Below are 22,359 nucleotides of genomic sequence, written 5' to 3' on the forward strand. Positions count from 1 at the left end.
GCAGCTAGTGTGGAGACAGCAATGCGGCCACTGCTCCACTGCGGAGCAAGGCACCCGGCTCCAGCCACTGCGCCTGGGACATGCGATCAGCAAACGAAGTGGGGTGAACCTGAACACATAAAGCCAAGTACCATTTTCTCCTCTGCCCTCTCTCTCAAAGGATCTTGCTGACATGCTGAAGAAAAAGAAAACAGCACCCTTGCCAAGCGCCTGATCTGACGGTGGGGAGGCTGTGGGATGTGGATCTGGAAGCATTCTTCTCGGATCCGAGCAGACCGGACAGGCTGCTGATAAGCCTCCAAACTGAGCTGAGTAAGACTCATCCCCAACCCTTTGCTATGAAAACACAAAACCACTCTTTATGTCTATCCACTCACGGTATCTCCCAGGCTCCCCAAATCCCCCCATTAAGCCTTGGGAATCAAGTGAACCATCGCTTGGGGCATGGAAATGAGATATTACAAAAAAGCTGCCACACAAGGTCATTATTTCTGGAGGACAAAGGGGGAGAATAAAGCTTTTAAGAAAGGCTTTCGGAGCCACTTCTGCAGACCAGCCAGCCGAGGACACCTCCTTTCCTGCTTCCTGTCCTCTGCCTATGACTGCCATGCAGCCTCCTCCAGCTTAGATGGGCACCTTACACGCAGGGAGCTGCCCACTCCCAGGGCTGCATCACCCTGGAGGTGGTGTTATCAGCTGGTTCTGAGCTCATTAAAGCTTTGTCTTCAGGAACAAAGTACAGTGAAGAATTGTGTAGTTGTTCAGTCTCTAAGTCATGTCCAACTCTTTGCGACCCATGGACTGCAGCACGCCAGGCTTCCCTGTCCTTCACTATCTCCCGGAGTTTATTCAAACTCATGTCCATTGAGTCGGTGATGCCATCCAACCATCTCATCCTCTGTCGCCCCCTTCTCCTCCTGCCCTTCAATCTTTCCCAGCATCAGGGTCTTTTCCAATGAGTCAGTTCTTCGCATCAGGTGGCCAGAGTACTGGAGCTTCAGTTTCAGCATCAGTCCTTCCAATGAATATTAAGGGTTGATATCCTGAAGACTTGAAGAATTGTGGGGACTACCCAAATGATCTGCTAAGGGGAAAGGCACCGCTCTGTGTTGGAACAGACAGCTTTGGAGGGGGCTCTGCACACCCCTCCCCTGCTGGGCTGTCCAAAGAATGACAGGTATGATGATTTGTTTCCCCTCCCCCACAGGAAAACGCATCCCGCGTGGCTCCCCAGGGAAGACCCCAAGCACCCAGCCTCTCTAGAACGAGGTTGGTCCAGAGCCTCCTCCCCAGCAACTGAAGGACATGTCCCCCTCAGATGTGGAAATGTCACTTGGGAGAAGCTCCAGGGACCACAGGCAAGAGTTAAATACTGCCATTTAGAGCTCTCTAATCCGGCTGAGCAGAAATTTCCAGATTTAAATTGTGCTCACCCAGGCATGATGAACCGTCTCAGTCTTGAGTTTGCTCCTGCTCCCTTTGCCGGCGGTCAAGTCCTTATTTGACTCCACAGTCTACACCCTCACAATCTCCAGCTTGACAATTGTGTGGCCACGGATAGAAAGGCAAACCGCTGAGCCCCCACTGGAGTCCACATCCCTCAGGTGAATTAACAGTCAAGCAACTCTTGACAAGAACAAAGAAGCCGCTTCATGTTCTTGGGAAACTCTGGCCTTGAGGTCATCAGGGTCTGAGCCGGATCTTCCAAGGCATGAGGCCTCAAGGAGGTCACCGTCTAGGGCTGCAGTTTACATTTGCTGTTAGTCTCACTATTATCCACCACCTGACACCATGGGGATTTGAGACACAGAGGAGTTAAGTAAAGTCCTTGGTGGTCACAAAGAAAGGTAGAGAGGGGAACACCCACTACTCATGCTGTGAAGGGTCACTAAGTGGATGCGGCGTGCGAGGCTCTGTATTTGACCCTAAAACAGCTCTGAAAAGGGGACGGAGCCACGCCTCCCTCCCCGTGCCCCGGCCGCCCAGGGTGGCCCTGCTGGTGGCAGTCTGGGCTCCTAGACCAGTGCTTTCTCAGCTCTTCACACATTCCTCTGAGGATGGTGGGGTAGGAGCTGGTGTGTCCGGGCTCCAAGGGACAAGGAGTTCTGTCGCCACGGGACTAACCCAGAGGTCACTGGGTTGCAGGAGGCCCCCCCATCCCCCCACCTTTGACCTAGGGGGACACTGGGGAGAGCGACTCACCCCACTCACCGCCCCCCACAGGTCGGATCCGTTTATCTCTTTCATTCATTTCTTACGAAGTCCCCAGAGGAAGGCTGCAGGTAGAACGGAACACAGGGGCTGAAGCTGTGACCAAGGGTGTCAGTTTCCACACCATGTTTCCTGGACACTTACATCCACAGGGCTGCTTTGGGGGCTGCAGGGGGTGTGGGTGGGTCCCCCATTCAACCACAGCAGTGCCAGCTCTTACCTACAGGGCTAACTGGTGGGAGAACTGGCTTGTTTACACTGGAATAGGCTTCCCTGATAGCTCAGCTGGTAAAGAATCCGCCTGCAATGCAGGAAATCCCAGTTCAATTCCTGGGTTGGGAAGATCCAGTGGAGAAGGGATAGGCTACCCACTCCAGTATTCTTGGGCTTCCCTTGTGGCTCAAACAGTAGAGAATCCACCTGCAGTGTGGGAGACCTAGGTTCGATCCCTGGGTTGGGAAGATCCCTTGGAGAAGGGAACGGCTCCCCATTCCAATCTCCTGGCCTGGAGAATTCCATGGACTGTATAGTCCATGAGGTTGTAAAGAGTCGGACACAACTGAACGACTTTCACTTTCCTTTACTTTTCTGTTTTAAGATTTAATTTGAAGCAAAGATTTGCTGCTTTAAAAAGAGAGAGAGAGAAAGAAGAAGAAAAGCGAGTCTTGAGACCCACCTGTCTGGGAGCCTCGGAGAAGAAAATCCAGAATTTATCCTTGTGTGTATTAGGGACAGGTCGGTAACCCTCTTCTGGCCCAGAGCAAGTCGTCCCATGCCTGGTGCACACCTTCAGACACACCCTGGGCACCAGGTGGTAGGTGGGTGAAAGTGAAACACACATAGATGATTCTTGTCCTTTGAGACTTGGAAGAAGCAGAACAAACACCCAAAGGCAGAGAAGCGACCGACAAATGGGAACTGATGCAGCCAGGCTCATCTTGGAGTTTCCCCCTATTATTTACACGCTGTTTTCCCCAATCAGAATGTCATTTTCCAGGGGTCAGGAAATATTTCTTGATCAAACACATCTCATGTACCTCAGACTTGCGAAAGGCGCACAGTCTCATGGAAGAGAGACCAGTTATTCCAGCATGGGGTAATTAACTTTCTTTGGGTCACAGGGGCTGTGGGAAGAGGAAAAAGAGGGTGAAATTTGCATCTTCCAGGAAGAGAGCCGCTCTCCGTAGACCTTCCTGGGGTCCAGGGCTGCTTTCCACAGGATGCGGGAGGGGAGGAAGCAGAGGCAGGTTGGACATTCAGATGCTGGCCCCCAAGGGCTTCCTGGAGGGAAGAGTTTCCAGCTGGGTCTTAACCGAGGAGGAGCCTGGCGGGTTCTGGAGAAGGGAGCTTGTCCAGGTTGGAATCCTGCCAACAGCTAAGGCAATTAAGTGAAGTCAGCAGGGCTTGAGGCAGAGGCTGGCAATAAAAGGAGGAGGTGAGGAAAGCCAGTTAAGCTCGAGTAGAGTGAAAGGGAAAAAGAAATAAAGGTATTGAAGGGGGACCGGGGGAGAGAGGGAGCCAGCGGTGGGTGGAAATGTTTGAATCCAGCACAAACGGGGCCCTCTGGACTGGCAGCAAAGCACCACAGAAGCTGACGTGGGGAGGGGGCACGCAGCTTCCACCGCGGCCGCCCCGTCCGGCCTCAAACAGCGGTCTGGTGTTCCTCCGGAAGGACCTCCGGCGGCCCCCTCCCTTCTGCCTCAGCCCCAGAGTCGGGTCCTCCAGCCCCTGCCCGCTGGGTGCAGGAGCCACCTAGAGGGCCGGGGGGACTGGCCCGGGCCTGGCTTGGCCTGGAACACGTCTCCCGGCCGCGACCCACATCTGGTGCTTCTGGAAATCTGACCCGAACTCTCCCACTCCCGCGCGCACGCCTGTACATTCATCGCCAGGTAGAGGCGCCGATATGTGCACGCGAAGCGGCGGATACAGGCGCGCGCGCACACACCCCACTATTAAAGAGTCCCTAAATGGCAACCCACTCCAGTGTTCTTGCCTGGAGAATCCCAGGGACGGGGGAGCCTGGTGGGCTGCCGTCTCTGGGGTCGCACAGAGTCGGACACGACTTAAGTGACTTAGCAGCAGCAGCAGCAGGGCCATTTAAGAAAGATGGGGTGTCCTGGGCTGGGAAAGCGGGGAGGCTGGCAACGCCGGTTCCCCGCGCTCCGCCTGGGGACCGGACCGTGGCTCCCTTCGCTCTCGGGATGTGAATGAGCTGGGGAGAGAGGCCGGCGCGAGCGCGGAGAGGCGGGGAGCGGGGCGCGCAGAGCCGGGAGCGCACGCCCGGCGGGGCCGAGGCTCGAGGGGCGGCGCCGAGCGGCGGGGCGCGGGCCGGGAGCGCGGCGGCGGCGGCGGCGCGGAGGGCGCGGGGCGGAGGCGCGGGCCGCGCGGGGAGGGCGGGCCGAGAGGGAGGAGCCCCGGTCGCCGCCGCCAGCCCGCCCGGCGGCCCGCGCAGCCCGCACTCGCCGCCGCGCCTCGGAGTTTGAGCCCCGGCGCGGCCGGAGCGCGCGGCGCGGCGCCGCCCCCCGGGCCTCGGCCCCCAGCCCCGGCGCCCCCGGCGCGGCGCGCAGAGGGAGCAGGGCGGGCGGGCGCGGCGGGCCGGGCCGGCGGGCGGCGGGCTATGAGGCGCCCACCACCATGGTGCGATGCGACCGCGGGCTGCAGACGCTGCTGACCACGGCCGGAGCCTTCGCCGCCTTCTCGCTCATGGCCATCGCCATCGGCACGGACTACTGGCTTTACTCCAGCGCGCACATCTGCAACGGCACCAACCTGACCATGGACGACGGGCCCTCGCCCCGCCGCACCCGCGGCGACCTCACCCACTCGGGGCTGTGGCGCGTGTGCTGCATCGAAGGTACGGCCGGCCCGGCCCCCCCACCCCGCGCGCGCGCCCGGACACACGCGCGCGCACACACACACCCGGCTCCGGGCGCCGGCCGGGAACGGGTGGGCGCGGCACTGGCTCCGCGCGAGACACAAAGGAGCCAGAGCAAGCGGGCGTGTATCCTCGCGGCCACGGGGGACCCCCCCCAACACACGGATCCCATAAACTCTCCACTGGCACACGCACACCCCCTCGCACATTGACACAATGAAACACACAGAAACTCACGCGCGCGCGCGCAGCCCAAGACCAGAGCGATCGCGAGGGGCCGCGTCGGGGCCCCAGGGGAGATGGAGGCTGGCGAGGGGGCGGGAGGAGGCTGAGGCTGGGGGAGCGGACGCCAGAGGAGGGGAAGGAGGAGGGGGAGAGGTTGCTTGGCAACCGGTGTCTGTGCGGTTGCTATGGGAACTGGCCATCCTGGGGCGGGGCCGGCCGGGGGCGGGTAGCTCGAGGGCCGCTCCGAGATCGCTCCGGGCCCTGCCGAGGGGTGGGAGTGGGGGCTGGGCGCCGAGGGGGTCTGGGAGACCAGGGTCGCCCAAGCCTGGTGTCTGCCGAGACCTTGCTCCGCCACGTACTCTTCCCGGGGCCGCCGGCCGCTCATGCCCGCTCGCTGGGGAGGCAAGTGGAGGGGAGCGTCACCAAGTCCCCCCGAGCAGGTCCCGAGGCCGGGGTCTGCAAGGACCCGCGGACCAGGGGCGGCCTGAGGGGCGTGGCCGCCGGGCGGGGCCGGAGGGACGCGGCGCTGCACCCCCAAGTGCGCGGCGGGCAGGCTAGTAGGTGTTGTAAGGATGGATGCCTCCCGGGGCCGGGACTGGGTGCCTCCGGGCAGTGGGGACCGCTCGCTTCGGGGGACCCCGCCAGTGGCGCCGTGCGCCGGAGCTGAGCGCCTCCCGCCGGCCCTGCTGCGGAGCTTGCACTAACAGGTGGCCGTTGGGCGGCGGAGTCCCAGCCGGGTTGTGGACGGTCCCCGCTCGGTCTGGGCTTTCAGGTCGGAGAAGGGGTGAGGAGCTGGGGGAGGGTCCCTTCCCACGATCCTCGAACAGTCTCCTCTTTCTTCCCCTGTGTTCGCTCCGCCCTCGGGGGGTCGGGAAGTTCTCTCTCGGCCCGACTTCTGCCTGCGGCCCCAGCCCCGGCACAGAGTCCGGCGTGGCTGGGTCTTCGTGGAGGAGGGGAGAGCTCGGGAAGAGGTGGCCCTTCTTCTGGCTTTGGGGTCGTGGTCACGGAGACCCTGTAGAGAAGGGTGGCCAGGTGAGGCGGCCTTGCACCTACGTATCCTGCCTGTTCTCCTCTGAAATCCCGCCCCCCTCTCCCCCTTCCTCTGCCCCCCACAGCCTCCCACACACACACCCGCTCCCAGCCCAGGCTGCTTTGCCCTTTGAGCCTGAAGCTTATTGCCAGGGCTGAGTGGAGTCTTCTGAGAGAAGGAATGTGCAATCAATAGTTTGGGAAACAGTCCCGGAAAAGCCCCGGAAGGATCTGTGGGCTCACGATGACACCCCCTCTTTTCTTTTGAGAAACATCTTTCCTGGGGTGCAGTTGCTCAGATCGTGAACACCTACTCCTCTCATCTGGAGGGCGCACCCACGTCACTCCCTGCCACAGCACCTGAGTTAGACACAGAACAAGGCTGCCGGCCCCCGAACTCTAACTCACAGGCTCTGCTGGGCGCCATGTATGTACATGGTCCTGTTAAGTCATCCCCCTGTCGTCACCCACACCTAGGCATTGACCCCAGGCCTTCCAGTTTCCCTGTCAAAAACTGGAACTCACTTCTCCACGCCGGCAAGCCTGGCCTCTGCAGACTGGCCCACATGCCTCCTTTATTAATTTCTCATCCTAATTAGGATTGATGCTGCACTTAGCATCTTGCCAGCTGCCTCGAGCCGTTTGCACTCGATGTTCATCAAGAGAGCCCCAAGCTGATCTGGGCAGCTGGCTCCACTGGCAGAGGGAGGGTGGGGTGTTGCCATCTGGGGGACTTTACTGAAAGAGCAGGGCTGCCTCTGTCACCGCCAGGAACTCAGGGGTTCTGGGGACCAAACCAGCCCACCCCCAAGGGCCAGGATGTCCTTGGACCCATCCAGGGCTGGGAGTGCTGGTTCAGGATTCCTTGGTGTGCTTGAATCATCCTGACAGTCCGTCAGCCCGGGCAAAAACTGACAGCTTATCTTCTAAAAGCACTTCGTGGAGTCCAACAGCCTCCACTTCCTATGACACCCCCCACCAACATCCTGCCAGCGAGCATTCAGGCTGAGACCCCACCGGCACTCCCTGGGGATGTGGTCTCCTCAATGTTGGCTTGTTTGGGTACAGGGCATTATTTCCACCTGCTTTCTAGCAAAGTTCCCCAAAGTGTTACATGGGGAAAAATGAAAAGGTCAAAGCTCTAAGCTGAAACTGAAGAATGGCTGAAGCAGGTAGCTAATAAAACGCCAGTTGTGGCTGTGGGGCTCTGAAGGCTTTGCTGATATCTCCCAAGCAGCAGGTCAGCCTCCTGGTTGTTTCCCAGGGATGGTCTTGTGGGCAGGACAGCCCCGCCCTCGGTTCCTGTCTGGCAGGACCGCGTACAGAACACCGCTACTCCCACCTCACCACGCGGACATCCCCTCTTCTGCCCCCAAAGCCTGGGCTCCCCACGGCCGCCGTGTTCAGCAAGCGTCGCAGTCCTTTCCTGCACGTTGTGTGCGTTACCGCACAGCACGCTCACAGCAGCCGTGAGGAGCAGGCGCTCCGACAGGCATCAGGTAGGAGCCTTTGTCTCACTGCAGAGCTCTTCCTACCGTGCCATCCTGCCCTTCTCCAAACTTCTTCTGGGTTCCCGTTAAAAACAGAACCAAACACCTGCCAGGCGGCACAGTGGTAAAGAGTCTGCCTGCCATTGCAGAAGTCATAGGAGACGAGGAGTTGATCCTTCGGTCGGGAAGAGCCCCTGGAGGAGGAAATGGCGACCCACTCCAGTATTCTCGCCTGGGAGATGCCATGGACGGAGGTGTCTGGTGGGCTGCAGAGAGTCAGACATGACTGAGCACGCACTTGCACTTGACTGCCCAATGGAGGAGCCCAGCTCTGAGACCGGCTTGCGGCAGCATGAAAGCATTTGGAAGTGAGAATGTTCAGCTGATACACAAATTGGGTAACACACACATTGTCCCTTCTCTCTCTTCCCACCACATTGGGACCAGCCTGCTCCCCCCTAACCAGCCACCCACTGCCTCTGTCCCCTAGGCCTCCACCGCCCTCCTTTGTGTCTTTGCTGACTCTCAGCCCAGCTCTGGGGACGTGGGAAAGGAGTAACCAGTCTTTGTGGGCTTTCCCATAAAGCTACCACCACCCCACATTTGGTTAGTCTCTGGCGCCTCCTGGAATCAGATGAGGTGCGGAAGAGAAACAAGCATTCTGAAGCGTGTGCGATGAGCTTGGGACAGGGCAGGGTGCCTCCCGGAGACGCAGGAAGAGAAGAGGAGGCTCTGGTCTCCGAGTGAAGCAGCTTGTGTTGGCAAAGCGCCCGCAACCACGCTGAGCTACTGGGTGCTAGAGGGACCCTGTCGCTGCGGTGCAATCAGGGGAGCTCCGTGCCCAGAAAAAGGTCCCAGCAGAGTTCAGCCTCCGGAGCAGCCCCCGCGTCTGCCAGTCCCTGTAGAAGGACTGACCCCAGCACGCCCACAGCACACCTCCAGAGGGCAGCCTGGGCGCCGGGGTGATCCGTGCCTGCTTCATGTCAGCTTGTCCTGGGCGCCTGCTGGGGAGGTGGGGAGACCCTGGACCCTGCAACCTTCCTGCCCCACCTCAGGCAGCACCTCTCACACCAGGGACCCAGACTTCACTCACCACACACACCAAGGAAGACAAGGAGTCAGCAGTGCCCCGGGGCAGGGGAGGGGGAGGCCAGCCAGGGAGGGCCACCCAAGGAGGACCACCCGGGCCCGCCACCCAGGCCCCGCCACCCGGGCCCCGCCACCCATTGACGTGCTTCTTGCATCTGGAACCCTCTCTCAGTGGGTCAGCAGGAAGCCCTGCCTTACACCACGCTCCTGACTCGGGTGCGCTCAGGGAGGTTTGGGTCTGAATACCATCCTTTCCCCACCCTGTTCCAGGCTTATCCTGTCTGGGTTTGTGTCCGTCTTCTCTTGCACTGACTCATGGGCAGCCTGTCCAGCCAGTACCGGGGGTGCGGGCAGAGAACAGGCCTCCCCATGGTGCCCAGCTCACCAACTGGACCCCTGGCCCCTCCTGGTCCTTCCAGGGTTGCTCGTAACAGCCATCACACCAGCCTCTGGGACCTGACATTAGTTTGTGTAATTGCCAGCAACTCCGCAGTGTAAGTCTTCAGGATCTGCCTTTGACGGGGGAAAGTGAGGGTTAAGACGGCCTCAGCCCCTGGGTGTCGGGGCGCCTGCCCACGTCCGGATGCGGTTGGGGCTAAACAGGTGGGCCCAACTCTCTACCTGCTGGGGGAACCCTGTGCTTGAACCACACAGACGGGAGGGGGGCTGTTTGAGTCAGCTTGGCTGCGTCACAGAACGTGGTTGGCCGAAGCGCTCAAACCGCAGACTGTTTCTTGCAGCTCTGGAGGCTGAAGCCCAAGACCGAGGTGCTGGGCAGCTCGGTTCCCAGTGAGAGCTGCTTCCTGCCTCGCAGGCGGCCACCCTCTCCCGTGTCCTCAGGGCGGGGAGGGCTCTCTGCTCCACTCCTTCATGCTGAGGACACTGACGCCCTCGTGGGGACCCCACCCTCGTGGCCTCACGCGTCTGCTCACCTCCCAGAGCCCCGCCACCGAGTACGCTGGGGGCAGAGTGTCAGCGTGGGTTTGGGGAGGACACGGTCCGTGAAGGTGCTCTTCCTTCTCTCCCTGCTCTGGAGCTGGTTGTTCTCGCTCAGTCCTGTCCGACTCTCTGTGACCCCGTGGACTGCAACACGCCAGGCCTCCCTGTCTTTCACCGTCTCCCAGAGCTTGCTCAAACTCCTGTCCATCGAGTCGGTGATGCCATCCAGCCCCCTCATCCTCCGTCACCCCCTTCTCCTCCTGCCCACAGTCTTTCCCAGCATCGGGGTCTTTTGCAGTGAGTCATTCCCTCCTGTCAGGTGCCTGCTCTCTAGTCACACGGGGGGCCCTGGCAGCCCTTCTCATGTCTGCCTTCCCTTCACGCCCTGCTCTGTCTTCAGCCTCCTCTGTCCTCCACTCCTTTCTCTTTTCTTACAAGAAAAGCCCAGCTGGAGTCGGCTGACTTAGAGAAGAGGAGCTGGGGTTCCTGGAGGACCCCAGCCTGACTTAATGGTCTCATTGTAGACCTAGCTTTGGAGGCGCTCCCTGACAGGGGCTTCAGAAAGGTTCAGGAGGAAATTAAGCACCCTTTAAAATGAATCTCCAGTGTCCATCCGGATGGCCAGGACTCTGGGGGCTTCTAGGACATAGTAATAGAAGCCCAGAGTAGGAAGCGACCTCAGGTCATCAGATCCAGGGCGTCAGAGAGCCTGGCAGCCTCTGTCTGCTCATCTGGAAGTGGAACCTGGCTGATCTGGAACATTCCTCCCACCTTTGACCTTCTGCCACTTGAGCCCCAGAGAGCCCCCGCCTGCAGCCTGCAGGTGGAACCAGGCTCCACGTGGCCTCGACGTGTGCCCACAGGAAGCTGTTTCTCCAGGTGGAAACCCTTTGAGATGACAGTGCAGTGGCTCTCAGCACACAAAGGCTGAGATGCCTGTGGCTCTCAGCACACATCTGGCAGCTCAGATGGTGAAGAAGCTGCCCACGGTGCGGGAGACCCAGTTCATTCCTGGGTCGGGAAGATGCCCTGGAGAAGGGCGTGGCAGCCCACCCCAGTACTTGTGCCTGGAGAACCCCATGGACAGGGGAGCCTGGCGGGCTGCAGTCTGTGGGGTCACAAGAGTCGGGCACGGCTGAGCGACTGACACTTGGACTTTTACCACACCTAGAAGGGTGAGCCCCCGGCCTGCCGGGCACACCTGTGCCCCTGCCTCCGTCCTCTCACGCCGCCCCTGCTCACGGAGCGGCTGCTCTGTCGGCGTGTGGGAGCTGCCATTCTACTGGGGCAGCTGACACTTCCAGGGAGTGACGACTGTTTGATGTAAGCGGAGAGTGTGCGGGCCGCCTGCTGGAAGAGGCCGGGGAGGGTGGCTGTAGGTCAAGGGGACGGGGAGGAGCTGTCTGAGAAGGGCTGGAGGGGGCGCTTCTAGGCGAGGCCGAGGCAGGAAGGAGCCGGGGGAGGGAGGGGCCTGAGGACCCCCTGAGCCGCTCGTTCTTCACTGTGAGGCCCTGTGAGTGTGGATGGTTCAGCAGCATCTCTGGCTTGACTGACTGGAAGCCACTTACAGCCCCCACCCACCAAGCTGTGACAACCAAAGTGTCTGCAGACTTTGCCAGACGTCTCCTGGGCGGTGGTGAGAGGAGCAGGCAGAATTGCCCCCGTGGAGACCTCTGCTCGAAGGGAGGAGTCATTTAGGTTCAGGGCACGAGCATACCTGATGCCCAGTACCTGATAGGAACTCCATTATTTCTCTTTTCTTCAAGAAGCGTGGAACGTCAGTGGGGGGGGCAGAGAGCATCTCTGCTGGGGGACAGCCTGGCGTCTGCTTTAGGTGACAGGAGGCGTGAGTGGTAGCCGGCCGCATTCCCTTTGATGAGTGATGAATTGCAGGTGGGCCAGTCACCTGCCTGGGGGCGTGGCTGGTGTGGCCGGATCCCTCCACCCTGCAAGCAAAAGAGAGCGAGGCTGGAGAGGGAGGGGCTCTTGCTCAAGGTCACACAGCTCGTTAGTGATGGACCCGGAGCAGAAGCAGGTGGGAGCTGCCTGGTCGGGGCTCCATCTGCCCAGCCTCCCCCAGGGGCTGGCCCCTTCCTGGGCACCCAGCAGGGTGAAGGGCCCTCACTCCCTCTGGACCTTTCTCTGCTGTCCTGCTCCTTGGTATCTCAAAGGCCCCTGAGCAGTCCGGATGGGGCTGGGACCACGTGGAGCCCCTCGCAGAGCTCCAGGGTCTTTGCAGAGCAGACAGTGTGTGTGTGCTCAGTCGTGTCCAACCCTTTGTGACCCCGTGGACTGTAGCCCCCCAGGCTCCTCTGTCCATGGGATTCTCCAGGAAAGAACACTGGAGCGGGTTGCCATTTCCTCCTCCAGGGGATCTTCCTGACCCAAGGATCGAACCCACATCTCCTGCGTCGGCAGGCAGATTCTTTACCACTGCGCCACCTTGCCTTCCCCTTCCTTATTTCCTCAAACTTGGAAGTTTTCCCAGAAAAAATAAGTCACCCAGCCTTTTCAGCTGAGCTGAGTGGGGCCCCAGGTTGGCTCACTGGCCTCCAGGGTCTAGGAATGGAAGAAGCTGAGCATCCCTTGGATGTTCAGGCCCGTGTAGAGCATGGTGCTATTTCATCCCCTCTGAGAGGCAGAACCACACTGAATGGCTTCTGTGAACCATGAAATCAGAGCCCAAGGGCCCTCAATTAAGAGCTGAAATAGGGTTCAGTGGCTGAGGTGAGGTACCCCGCGTGGGGGCTCATAACCCAATTCAGACTACTCTCCCGCCCGTCCTTAGAAAAAGAAAAAAAAAAGAGCTGAAATAGGGTCTAGAACCAGGGTCGCACCCAGGGGGTGATGGCAGTCACCCAGGCCACGTGTCCCCTCTCCTGTTTCCTGGTGGGCACCAAGGCTGCAGCCGGGAACTCCAGTATCATGGGATAGGGGCTGGACAAAGGAGGACAGGGGGCCGGCTTCGGAAACATCAGGACGGGAGTCAGGAGACCTGCGCCTGATCCTAGTTCTGCCGTTAACATCTGGACAGGCTTGTGTATCCTAACCCTAACCTGCTGGAGCCTCTGAGGGCTTGGCTGTCAGGTTGGCAGGCGATACCCTTCTTTCCCTCCGTCCCCTTCCATCCCCCTCCCTCCCCCCTCCCCTCCCCCTCCCTCCCTCCCCCCTCCTCCTTCCCCCTCCCCCCTCCCTCCTCCCCTCCTCCCCCCTCCCTCACTCCCTCCACCTCCCCTCCTCTCTGCCTCTGTCTCCCTCTCCCCTCCCTCCATCTTTTCTTCCTCCTCTTCCTTCCATCCTCCCGTGTCGTCCCCGCCCTCCCCACCGGGTTGTGTGACTCTCCAATGAGAGGTCACCTGGGGACTGCTCTGCTCCACGGAGGCCCTGCAGAGGGTCCGGGATTTCAGGCTCATTTTCTTGGAAACACTTGGCGTGGCCTCTTTTCACCCTGACGCCCGGCGAGGACCGGCACGCTGGTGGCAGCCCCGCCCTGGACCCGCTCCTGCAGGCTCCCACCTCCAGAGTCAGCCGGCCCCTCTCCCACCCACCCAGCCACTGGCCCTCAGGAAGCACTGGTGACCTGCTGTGCGCCCAGCCCAGGGCCGGCCACCGCAGAGACGAGGTCAGACCCCTTCCCTGCCACATCCCCGCCAGGTTCCTTTCAGCCCCCAGCTGGCTCCCAGCCTCTGTCTTTTCTCACCTGGGTTCCCCAGGGAGAGTCCTAGCCAACCCGCCTGCCCCTGCGTGAGCCCTTCTCCACACGCAGCCAGGAAGACCTTGTAAGAATGTAAACCAGATCACATCACCCCCAGCTCGATGGCTGTCGATGGGACAATGTCGAGCTCGTTCCCCAATCTGCAAAGCCCCAGACACCTAACAGCTCCCACGAGGGGCTTCGCCCTCAGGAAGACTCAGGGCAGGTGATCTCTGACCCAAGTCCGCGTGATGCTTAATAGGAAGGCTGGGGGGTGGGGAGGGAGTCAGAGAGGGCTTCGAAGGAACCCTGCTCTGCTTCGCTCTGTGACCCTGGGCAAGCTGCTTGGCTTCCCTGAGCCTCCGTTTTCTCATCTGTAAAATGGGGTTACAGCAGTCAACACCCCCAGGCGGTGGAGCCCTTCCCTAGGACACAGAGCGAGGAGCACTGCCCTGGGGTGGGGGACAGGAGGCTTCTGGTGGGCTGGTCAGAGGGCTGCTCCTCCCCACACACAGGGCAGAGGGCCGGGGCATCCACCATCCGTCCCCGTCGGATGCTGGCAGGGGCTCCCCTGTGACAGGATGTCAGGCCATGACTGCTGACCCAACGCCTCCAGTTCTGCAGTGGGACAGAGAGCAGTGGGATCTTTGTATTTTCTGAACCAAAGTTCTAGATAAAATAGCAGAGCACAGACTTTCTCACGTGATTTGATATGCGTGAGGTGGTATACGAAGTGTTCTTGGATCCTGAAATGCTGGCACTCTTCGATTCAGGCAGGCAGAGATGGTGGAGTAGGATGGGGCACAACCCAGAGCATTTAACATCAAGACTGGCCTGGAAAGACCCCAGGCCCCAGTAACAGGTCGTCACCAACGGAACATCCTTGATCATTTTTGAAGAGGAGAACCCACATTTTCACTTTGCACTGGATGCCCCCTCCACCCCCCGGCTTACTGGTGGGAGAAGGTGGGGCGGGGGAGCTGGGCTCTGAGGCTGCAGGGAGGCGGCGGCTGGCCTGCAGGGCAGGGGAGGCTGGAGCCGCCGCTCGCCCGATTCTCCCGTGGCCCCGCGAACGCAGGGCCGGGCGCGTCCTCAGAGAGTGAAGCGTGCACCCTGGGCTGTCGCGGGGCCCCTGCTGAGGCCTGGCCTTGTGCTGGGCTTGGTGGGTACTGCACGGCCCGGGGACTTGCTGTCTGGTCCTGGGGACCTGCAGGAGGAGACGGCATGGCAAGGACATCCTCAGAACGCCCGACGGCAGGGCCTCCTCCTGCGCTTCCGCGAAGGCCTGTCTCAGGGTTGTCAGAAGGATAGGTGGGAAACACGAGGCTCTGCACACTCCTGCCTCACGGGAGATTTGAGGTTTCTAGCAGCTGAGTGGCTCCTTGGAGGACGTGCTGGTGGACGTGAGGTTCAGGGCCCAGAGTGAGTCAGGGTTTAAGTCCAGCTCTGCCTCCCACTGGCACTAGCCCTGCCACCAGCCATTGCTGTCTCTCTGAGCCTCAGTTGCTTTCTCTGTAATCTGGGTACACTAATAACACCTACTGGGCAGATCTGCTGGCAGGAGCTGAGCGGAGACGTTGGTGCTTGGGTGTGGCCCAACACCCAGAGACCGCCCTGCACAAGGGGCTACGGGGGGCCCGTGAGGGTGGGTCTGGAGGCGGGAGCCTGGCTCACCTCCAGCCCCCAGACCACACCACAAGCTGGGAGGAGACCATGGCTCCCCAAAGACTCCCCGGGGACATCTCAGGACACCCAGGCTTCCTTCCAGGGGCCGGGCAGTCCAGCCAAGGCCGTGTCACCAGCTCGTCTGGCCGTGCGGTGGGAGGGGAACACCCCACACTTGCTTCCGGCCTATAACAAACTCACATTGAGGGCTGGCTCCCTGGGGCAAGCGTGCCATCCCCGCTCTCATCTGAGCCCTCACCCGAGACATTCTCTCGCTTCAGCAGTTTGGCATGTCATACAAAGGGGCTCTGATTTTTCCTGATGTCCAACTCCTCTTGCATGAAAAATAGCTTTTGTTATCTTTCTGCCCACGGATTCCTGCGTGTGAGTCAAGGCCAGATGCCTGGGGCTGGAGAGTCCCCCTGGGCTTAACTATTTGGAGGGTCTTCCCTCTCTCACCTTGGTGGCCCCTTGTCACCCATGGCCACGGCCCTGGTGGTCTACTTCCCCTTCTCGGAGCATTGCCTGCTGGCCCCTAGCCCACCCACCCACCCCCGCCGGCCAGCACCCCCTTCCACTTGGGTCTTCGATGTGTCCCCAGGTCCTTGTTTGGGCTTCTTCACCCCCATGTCCCCCACATCACCCCATCCTCCAAACCCGCTCCTCAGTTCCTGCCCATCTCCCAGCCCGTCCTCCCCCACCCCGACCCGGCTCCCTTTCTTTCTTTCTAACTTGTATTTCTAATTATTTCTGCCTTTCCCTCTCTTGTCTGCCATATCTAAAGCTTACAAGCCCTCTCCCTCTTCCCGTTCAAGGCAGTCTTTTGAAAGTTCTTGAGACATTTACTAGATAAAAATGTATTCTTTTAACTGTGTGATTATTAGGAGGGTTATTAAACATGAGGAGAACTCTATTAAATAGCAAATTGAGTGAGTCAAAAGCCCACAGATAGGAAGCCTCTAAAGGTCATCTGTACAAATAGATGTGAATGTGGCTCTTGCTGTTCTGTGAGGTCTGAAAAGAATCTTGGGAAAAAATTCACCAGAATGGTTTTTTGTGATGGTCACGGAGACTCTGAGTGGTTTATCTTATCTCTTTCTGTCTTTTTCTGATTTTCTACCATGTTGGGGATGTGCATACATAAACATGACCAAATTTGATGGAGCACCAGGCAGCACCGGTCTGCAGCCCCGATCAGCCAGACGCCCCTGTGTGCTCCTCGGCACCCAGGCCGTCCGCTTTCTTTGTCTGGAAGCGCGTCCAGGAGCAGCCCCAGGCACCATGCCCAGTCAGCTTCTGTCAGTGTTTTATTTCAGGTGACCCCTGACTTATAACCAAATTGATTCCTGGATGGAAGCCTTTCCGAGCCATCTACCATCAAATCTTTATTTCCTATAAGCACAATTTGCACACTGGGTTTCCATTCCTAGAAATCCACCTCACATAATGAAAGGCCCAAAGTGACCAAAACAGTAAGTGAAGGCAAGTAAACCCAGATAGATGCTCGTGCAGACTTTTATCGCATACGTAAAACCAAGTCCTTAACATAAAAGCTCTACCATGAAATCTTCCTTTGGAGGCACTTTCCTGCTTGAGCCAGACTGGCCAAGGTTTCTTTAAATATGAATCCAATCAAGTTTGAACACAAGATGCTTGCTTTTCGTTTTTTCCTGAAAAATCACCCCGTGGCAAGTTTAAGCATGCTTCGTTGAACAAAAAAAAAAAAAAATCCTCAAATGCTTTAAAATAAAGAATTCTTCTGTCTCAACTTTTTTCATTGCCAATTCCATTAGTGTAAATCTTTAGAAAAGGTCTTTGCCTGGGGGATCTTGTGAGGAAGGCAGAGTCCACTGTGACCTGTTCCACCTCCACCCCTCCCCACCCCGCTCTTTATGCCAGCGCGGCCACCAACCCACCTAATGCCAGTCGATGCTGGGGTATCAGCTTCCAGGGGTCCCCATTGCCAAGTGAATGGTCCTCACTGATCATTAATGGGAGAAGGAGATGGCGACCCACTCCAGTATTCTTACCTGCAGGATCCCATGGACAGAGACCCTTACAGCTACAGCCCATGGGGCCACAAAGAGTCAGGCACGGAACACACACTGCTCATTAGTGCAGCTTTTAGCCGTTAGCAGCTGTCGTGGTTAGGATAAAAGCGCCAGCGGACGGTAGGCAGAGTGAGGTGCGTGTCCAGCCGTCTGTGGCCGAGACGGCCAGCACTTGACCCAGTTATCTCTCAGATCTCATCAGCACCTCTGGGCCTTTCATGGCGATGCCTGTTCCTCGTTGTTCAGTCTTCCCTGGAGCTGAAAACAAAGCCCTCATCTTTAGCCTTAAAGGCCCTCATCGTCTCGGAAGGTGCATGTGGGCCCGCCTTCTATCTCCCCAGCCCTGGAGGATGGGGAAGGAAATCGACCTGGTTTTCTTGTGTCTCTGAATGGGGTGCTTTCTCTAGCTCATTTCTGGCTGTCAATCAACAAGTCTTTGGAATGTGCCTGCCAGTGCAGAGTGCTCTGGGAGGTGACGGGGCCCAAAGACACATAGGAGACCCTCCCCTTATAAGAGGTAGAGTGCCGAGACACCCACGAGCAGGAAGGCGGCTGGGCCAGCCCTGCCGAGTCCTAACGGCGCGCTTGTGCCCCCCACCCTGCCTGCGTATCCACCCCACACCCTCCGGCTCACTTCTGTTTGTAAGAGCCAAAGCAGGAATACTTATAAAATAAGAGCAGATGCCTCCTGAGCACTCACAGTGCCCCAAGCATGCTGTGCATCTTCTCAAGAGTTCTCCATGTGTTAGCTCAGCCTCGCGACTGCCATGGTTTCATTCAATTAATTGTCAGACAGTTATAGCTTGAGCTATTACTTATACGGCCTTTACTGTGTGCCAGGACCTGCCCCAAGCGCTGGCTGGGCAGATGGCTAGAGGGCCAGACTGGTGTGGCCAGTCCTCAGCACCCATGGGTGAGTTGCTGTCCCTGCTTCCATTGTACACGGAGGAAACTGAGGAGCAGAGAGGTTAAGAACGTCACTGAGGCCACAGAGCCGGCCGGTGCTGACATCAGGATTCGGGCCCCAGGCTCCTCTCCTTATCACTGAGCTGTGACCTCCGAATGTCTCTCGTGCGCAGGTGCTTTGCATGGTCCATTTCGTCCATGCGGCGGCACTCAGGGAACGCCCCCGTGGACAGCAGGGAGGCTGAGGCGGGCTTCCTGGGTGGGACGCGGCCAGCGCTTGGAGCCCAGCTCTGCCCCTGCCCGTCCCCAGCTTCTTCTTCAGCCCGGAGCTCACAGCCCCATGGCCACTGCCTGTGGGGAGAGGCTGCAGGGGGCTCAGGGTCTGGTAAAGCCCCCAGACCTGCTGCAGGGACTCTGGGAGGCAGGGCCCATGCTGACGCTGCTGGGGCCGGGGGGCGAGAGGTGGGGTGTGAAGGCGAAGTGAGGCCGTCCCCCCAGCGCAGCCCGTGGGTGCTGGCTGCTGGCTGTGGGCCAGGCTGGCACGGCGGGCTTCTCGGAAGAGGTGGGCACGGCATCGTGACAGAACAGAGCACGAAGTTAGGCCCTGGGTCTGACTCACGCAGCCCGGAAAGGAGCGATTCAGCTGTCAGACCGAGGGCGGCTCTTAAGATGGGGTGCTCTCCTCAAAGAAGGCGGAAATTGTTCTGCTCAAGACAGCTCCCCGGTGGAGGCAGTAACGTGAGCTGCAGGAACCCACGTTCGCGGTGGGGGCCGCTGCCAGCCCGGCGTTCACACCCAGACTGCAGTGGCTGGCATTCACGTGGTGACTCCCGGCTCGCAAAAGGCAGGTGGAGAAGCAGAGTCTGACCCTGTCTGCCTCCGTTCACGTCAAGTTCACGTGCAGGCAGGACTCACCCTGGGTGAGGCAAGTCGGCGCGTGGCTCCCTTTGTGGAGCCTCCGGGGGGTGGACGTGGTCTCAGGCTGTGGCCTTCGGGCTCCTCTCTGTGTGTTATCCTCAGTAAGCACTGAGCGCAGCCAGACTCAGGTCGGGGGCGGCAGGGACCCTCAGGTCCTCGCCCGCCCACACCTGCCTCGCCGCCGCCCGCTGAGGCCTGCGTTTCCTTCAGTTCCTGTTCAGCCAGCAGACACTTGCTGGGAATACGCGTGCTTACGATGCCAAGTTCCAGGGACGGAGGGCTCATTCATTCACTCAGCTGTTATTCTGGTGCCTGGCCTTGTGGGAATCTGCTCAACCTGCTAAGTGAGAACAGCTTCCTGTTTCCACGAGTTCCGAGGCTCAGAGATGCACAGAGTGCCAGGTCCTCCTACTGTCCTGCCTGAGGGCAGAGCCTCTCCCGGGACCCTCACAAGGCCCGGGGACCTCCTCCCTCTCGACCAGGCCGCTGTGCCTCTGAGAGCTGTTTCGTCTCTGCCCGGGGAGCTCTGCCTGAGGAGCTCGTGCCACCAGCCCTTGTCCTGCCCATCTGCCCCCCGACGCTCCACTGGTATGTTTTCAAATTTCTATTCAAATCCAGCAAATGTTCATTGAGAATTTAAAAACCAGCCCCCCAGACTGAATCATGGGCACACAGGGATTCATTTATGTATTCATTCAACAAACATTTATAGAGTGCCTGCCACTAACCAGGCAGCCTTTGAGGTGGTGGGGAAACTTTCTTTCACAGCAGTGAATAAATAAAACAGACAACTTCTCATGCAGTGTTTATATTGTCACAGGGGAGACACACAGTCATCAAGAAAAACCCGGAGCATCAGGGTGAAGGCTGTGATGACAGAGGCTTCGGGGAGGCCCGGAAGAGGCCAGAAGGCCAGTCTTGTGGAGGCCTCGGAGAGACCATGTCAGGCAGAGGAAATAGCAGATGTCACAGCCCCTCGAGAGTCTGTCCGGGGCCTGACCGGGGAGCGAAGATGAGGGTCAGAGAAGGAACTGTGGCCACGGGTGAGGACTTGGCCCTCTGCTCTGCAGGAGGAGCCCTGGGCGGCTTGGGGCTTTCACCAGGGTTCTAAAAGGGTCCCTCTGGCTACCGCCCGGAGGGCAGAGCCTGCCCTAGGGCAGCTCCCAAGTGGGTGGGGCTCTTCTGAGATCCTTCAGTTCAGTTCAGTTGCTCAGTCATGTCAGACTCTTTGCCACCCCATGGACTGCAGCATGCCAGGCCTCGCTGTCCATCACCAACTCCCTAAGTTTACTCAAACTCATGTCGTAGAGTCGGTGATGCCATCCATCCATCTCATCCTCTGCCGCCCCCTTCTCCTCCCACCTTCAATTTTTCCCAGCATCAGGGTCTTTTCCAGTGAGTCAGCTCTTCACATCAGGTAACCAAGGTATTGGAGTTTCAGCTTCAGCATCAGTCCCTCCAGTGAATATTCACGACTGATTTCCCTTAGGATTGACTGGTTGGATCTCCTTGCGTCCAAGAGACTCTTGAGAGTCTTCTTCAGCACCACAGTGGAAAAGCATCAATTCTTCAGCGCCCAGCTTTCCTTATAGTCTGCCTGTCACATCCATACATGACTACTGGAAAAACCATAGGTTTGACGAGACGGAACTCTGTTGGCAAAATAACGTCTCTGCTTTTTAATGTGCTGTCTGGGTTGGTCATCACTTTCCTTCCAAGGAGCAAACGTCTTAATTTCATGGCTGCAGTCACCATCCGCAGTGGTTTTGGAGCCCAAAAAAATAAAGTCTCACTGTTTCCACTGTTTCCCTGTCTGTTTGCGATGAAGTGATGGGACCGGATGCCATGATCTTAGTTTTTTGAATGTTGAGTTTTAAGACAACTTTTTCACTCTCCTCTTACACTTTCATCAAGAGGCTCTTTAGTTCTTCACTTTCTGCCATAAGGGTGGTGTCATCTGCATATCTGAGGTTATTGATATCTCTCCCCGCAATCTTGATTCCAGCTTGTGCTTCTTCCAGCCCAGCGTTCCTCATGATGTACTCTGCATATAAGTTAAATAAGCAGGGTGACAATATACAGCCTTGATGTACTCCTTTCTCAATTTGCAACCAGTCTGTTGTTCCATGTCCAGTTCTAACTGTTGCTTCCTGACCTGCATACAGATTTCTCAGGAGGCAAGTCAGGTGGTCTTGGATTCCCATCTCTTTATGAATATTCCACGGTTTGTTGTGATCCACACAGTCAAAGGCTTTGGCATAGTCAATAAAGCAGATGTTTTTCTGGAACTCTCTTGCCTTTTCAGTGATCCAGCAAATGTTGGTAGTTTGATCTCTGGTTGCTCTGTCTTTTCTAAATCCAGTTTGAACATCTGGAAGTTCATGGTTCATGTACTGTTGAAGACTGGCTTGGAGAATTTTGAGCATGACTTTGCTAGTGTGTGAGATGAGTGCAATTGTGCGGTAGTTTGAGCATTCTTTGGCCTTGCCTTTCTTGGGGATTGGAATGAAAACTGACATTTTTCCAGTACAGTACTGCTGAGTTTTCCAAATTTGCTGGCATATTGAGTGCAGCACTTTCACAGCATCATCTTTTAGGATCTGAAATAGCTCAACTGGAATTCCATCACCTCCACTAGCTTTGTTTGTAGTGATGCTTCCTAAGGCCCACTTGACTTTGCATTCCAGGATGTCTGGTTCTAAGTGAGTGATCATACCATCATGATTATCTGGGTCATGAAGACATTTTTTGTACAGTTCTTCTGTGTATTCTTGCCACCTCGTCTTAATATCTTCTGCTTCTGTTAGATCCACACCATTTCTGCCCTTTATCGAGCCCATCTTTGCAGGAAATGTTCCCTTGGTATCCCTAATTTTCTTGAAGAGTTCTCTAGTCTTTCCCATTCTATTGTTTTCCTCTATTTCTTTGCATTGATTGCTGAGGAAAGCTTTATCTCTCCTTGCTATTCGTTGGAACTCTACATTCATATGGGTATATCTTTCCTTTTCTCCTTTGCCTTTCACTTCTCTTCTTTTCACAGCTATTTGTAAGGCCTCCTCAGAGAGCCTTTTTGCATTTCTTTTTCTTGAGTATAATCTTTATCACTGCCTCCTGTACAATGTCATGAACCTCCGTCTGTAGTTCTTCAGGCACTCTGTCTAACAGATCTAATCCCTTGACTCTATTTGTCACTTCCTCTGTATAATCGTAAGGGATTTGATTTAGGCCATACCTGAATGGTCTAGTGGTTTTCCCTACTTTCTTCAA

General features: G+C 57.7%; 1 protein-coding gene and 1 non-coding gene across 2 annotated transcripts in view; both read left to right on the forward strand.

The window, feature by feature from the left end:
- The first annotated feature begins 4,760 nt into the window (after window positions 1-4,760).
- Window positions 4,761-22,359, forward strand: part of CACNG4 (calcium voltage-gated channel auxiliary subunit gamma 4) — a 51,141-nt gene continuing 33,542 nt past the window's right edge. The window contains exon 1 of the mRNA XM_055398219.2: window positions 4,761-5,065. Within this exon, the coding sequence (XP_055254194.2) occupies window positions 4,846-5,065 (220 nt within the window). The 5' untranslated portion in view covers window positions 4,761-4,845. The remainder of the gene's footprint in view (window positions 5,066-22,359) is intronic.
- On the forward strand, window positions 12,423-12,640 carry LOC148774792 (Nuclear RNase P). Its single transcript, XR_016035605.1, has one exon.

The sequence above is a fragment of the Moschus berezovskii genome, chromosome 20 (genome assembly GCF_049115385.1).
Source record: "Moschus berezovskii isolate FMDL1 chromosome 20, NW_MosBer_1.0, whole genome shotgun sequence".
NCBI classification, from domain to species: Eukaryota; Metazoa; Chordata; class Mammalia; order Artiodactyla; family Moschidae; genus Moschus; species Moschus berezovskii.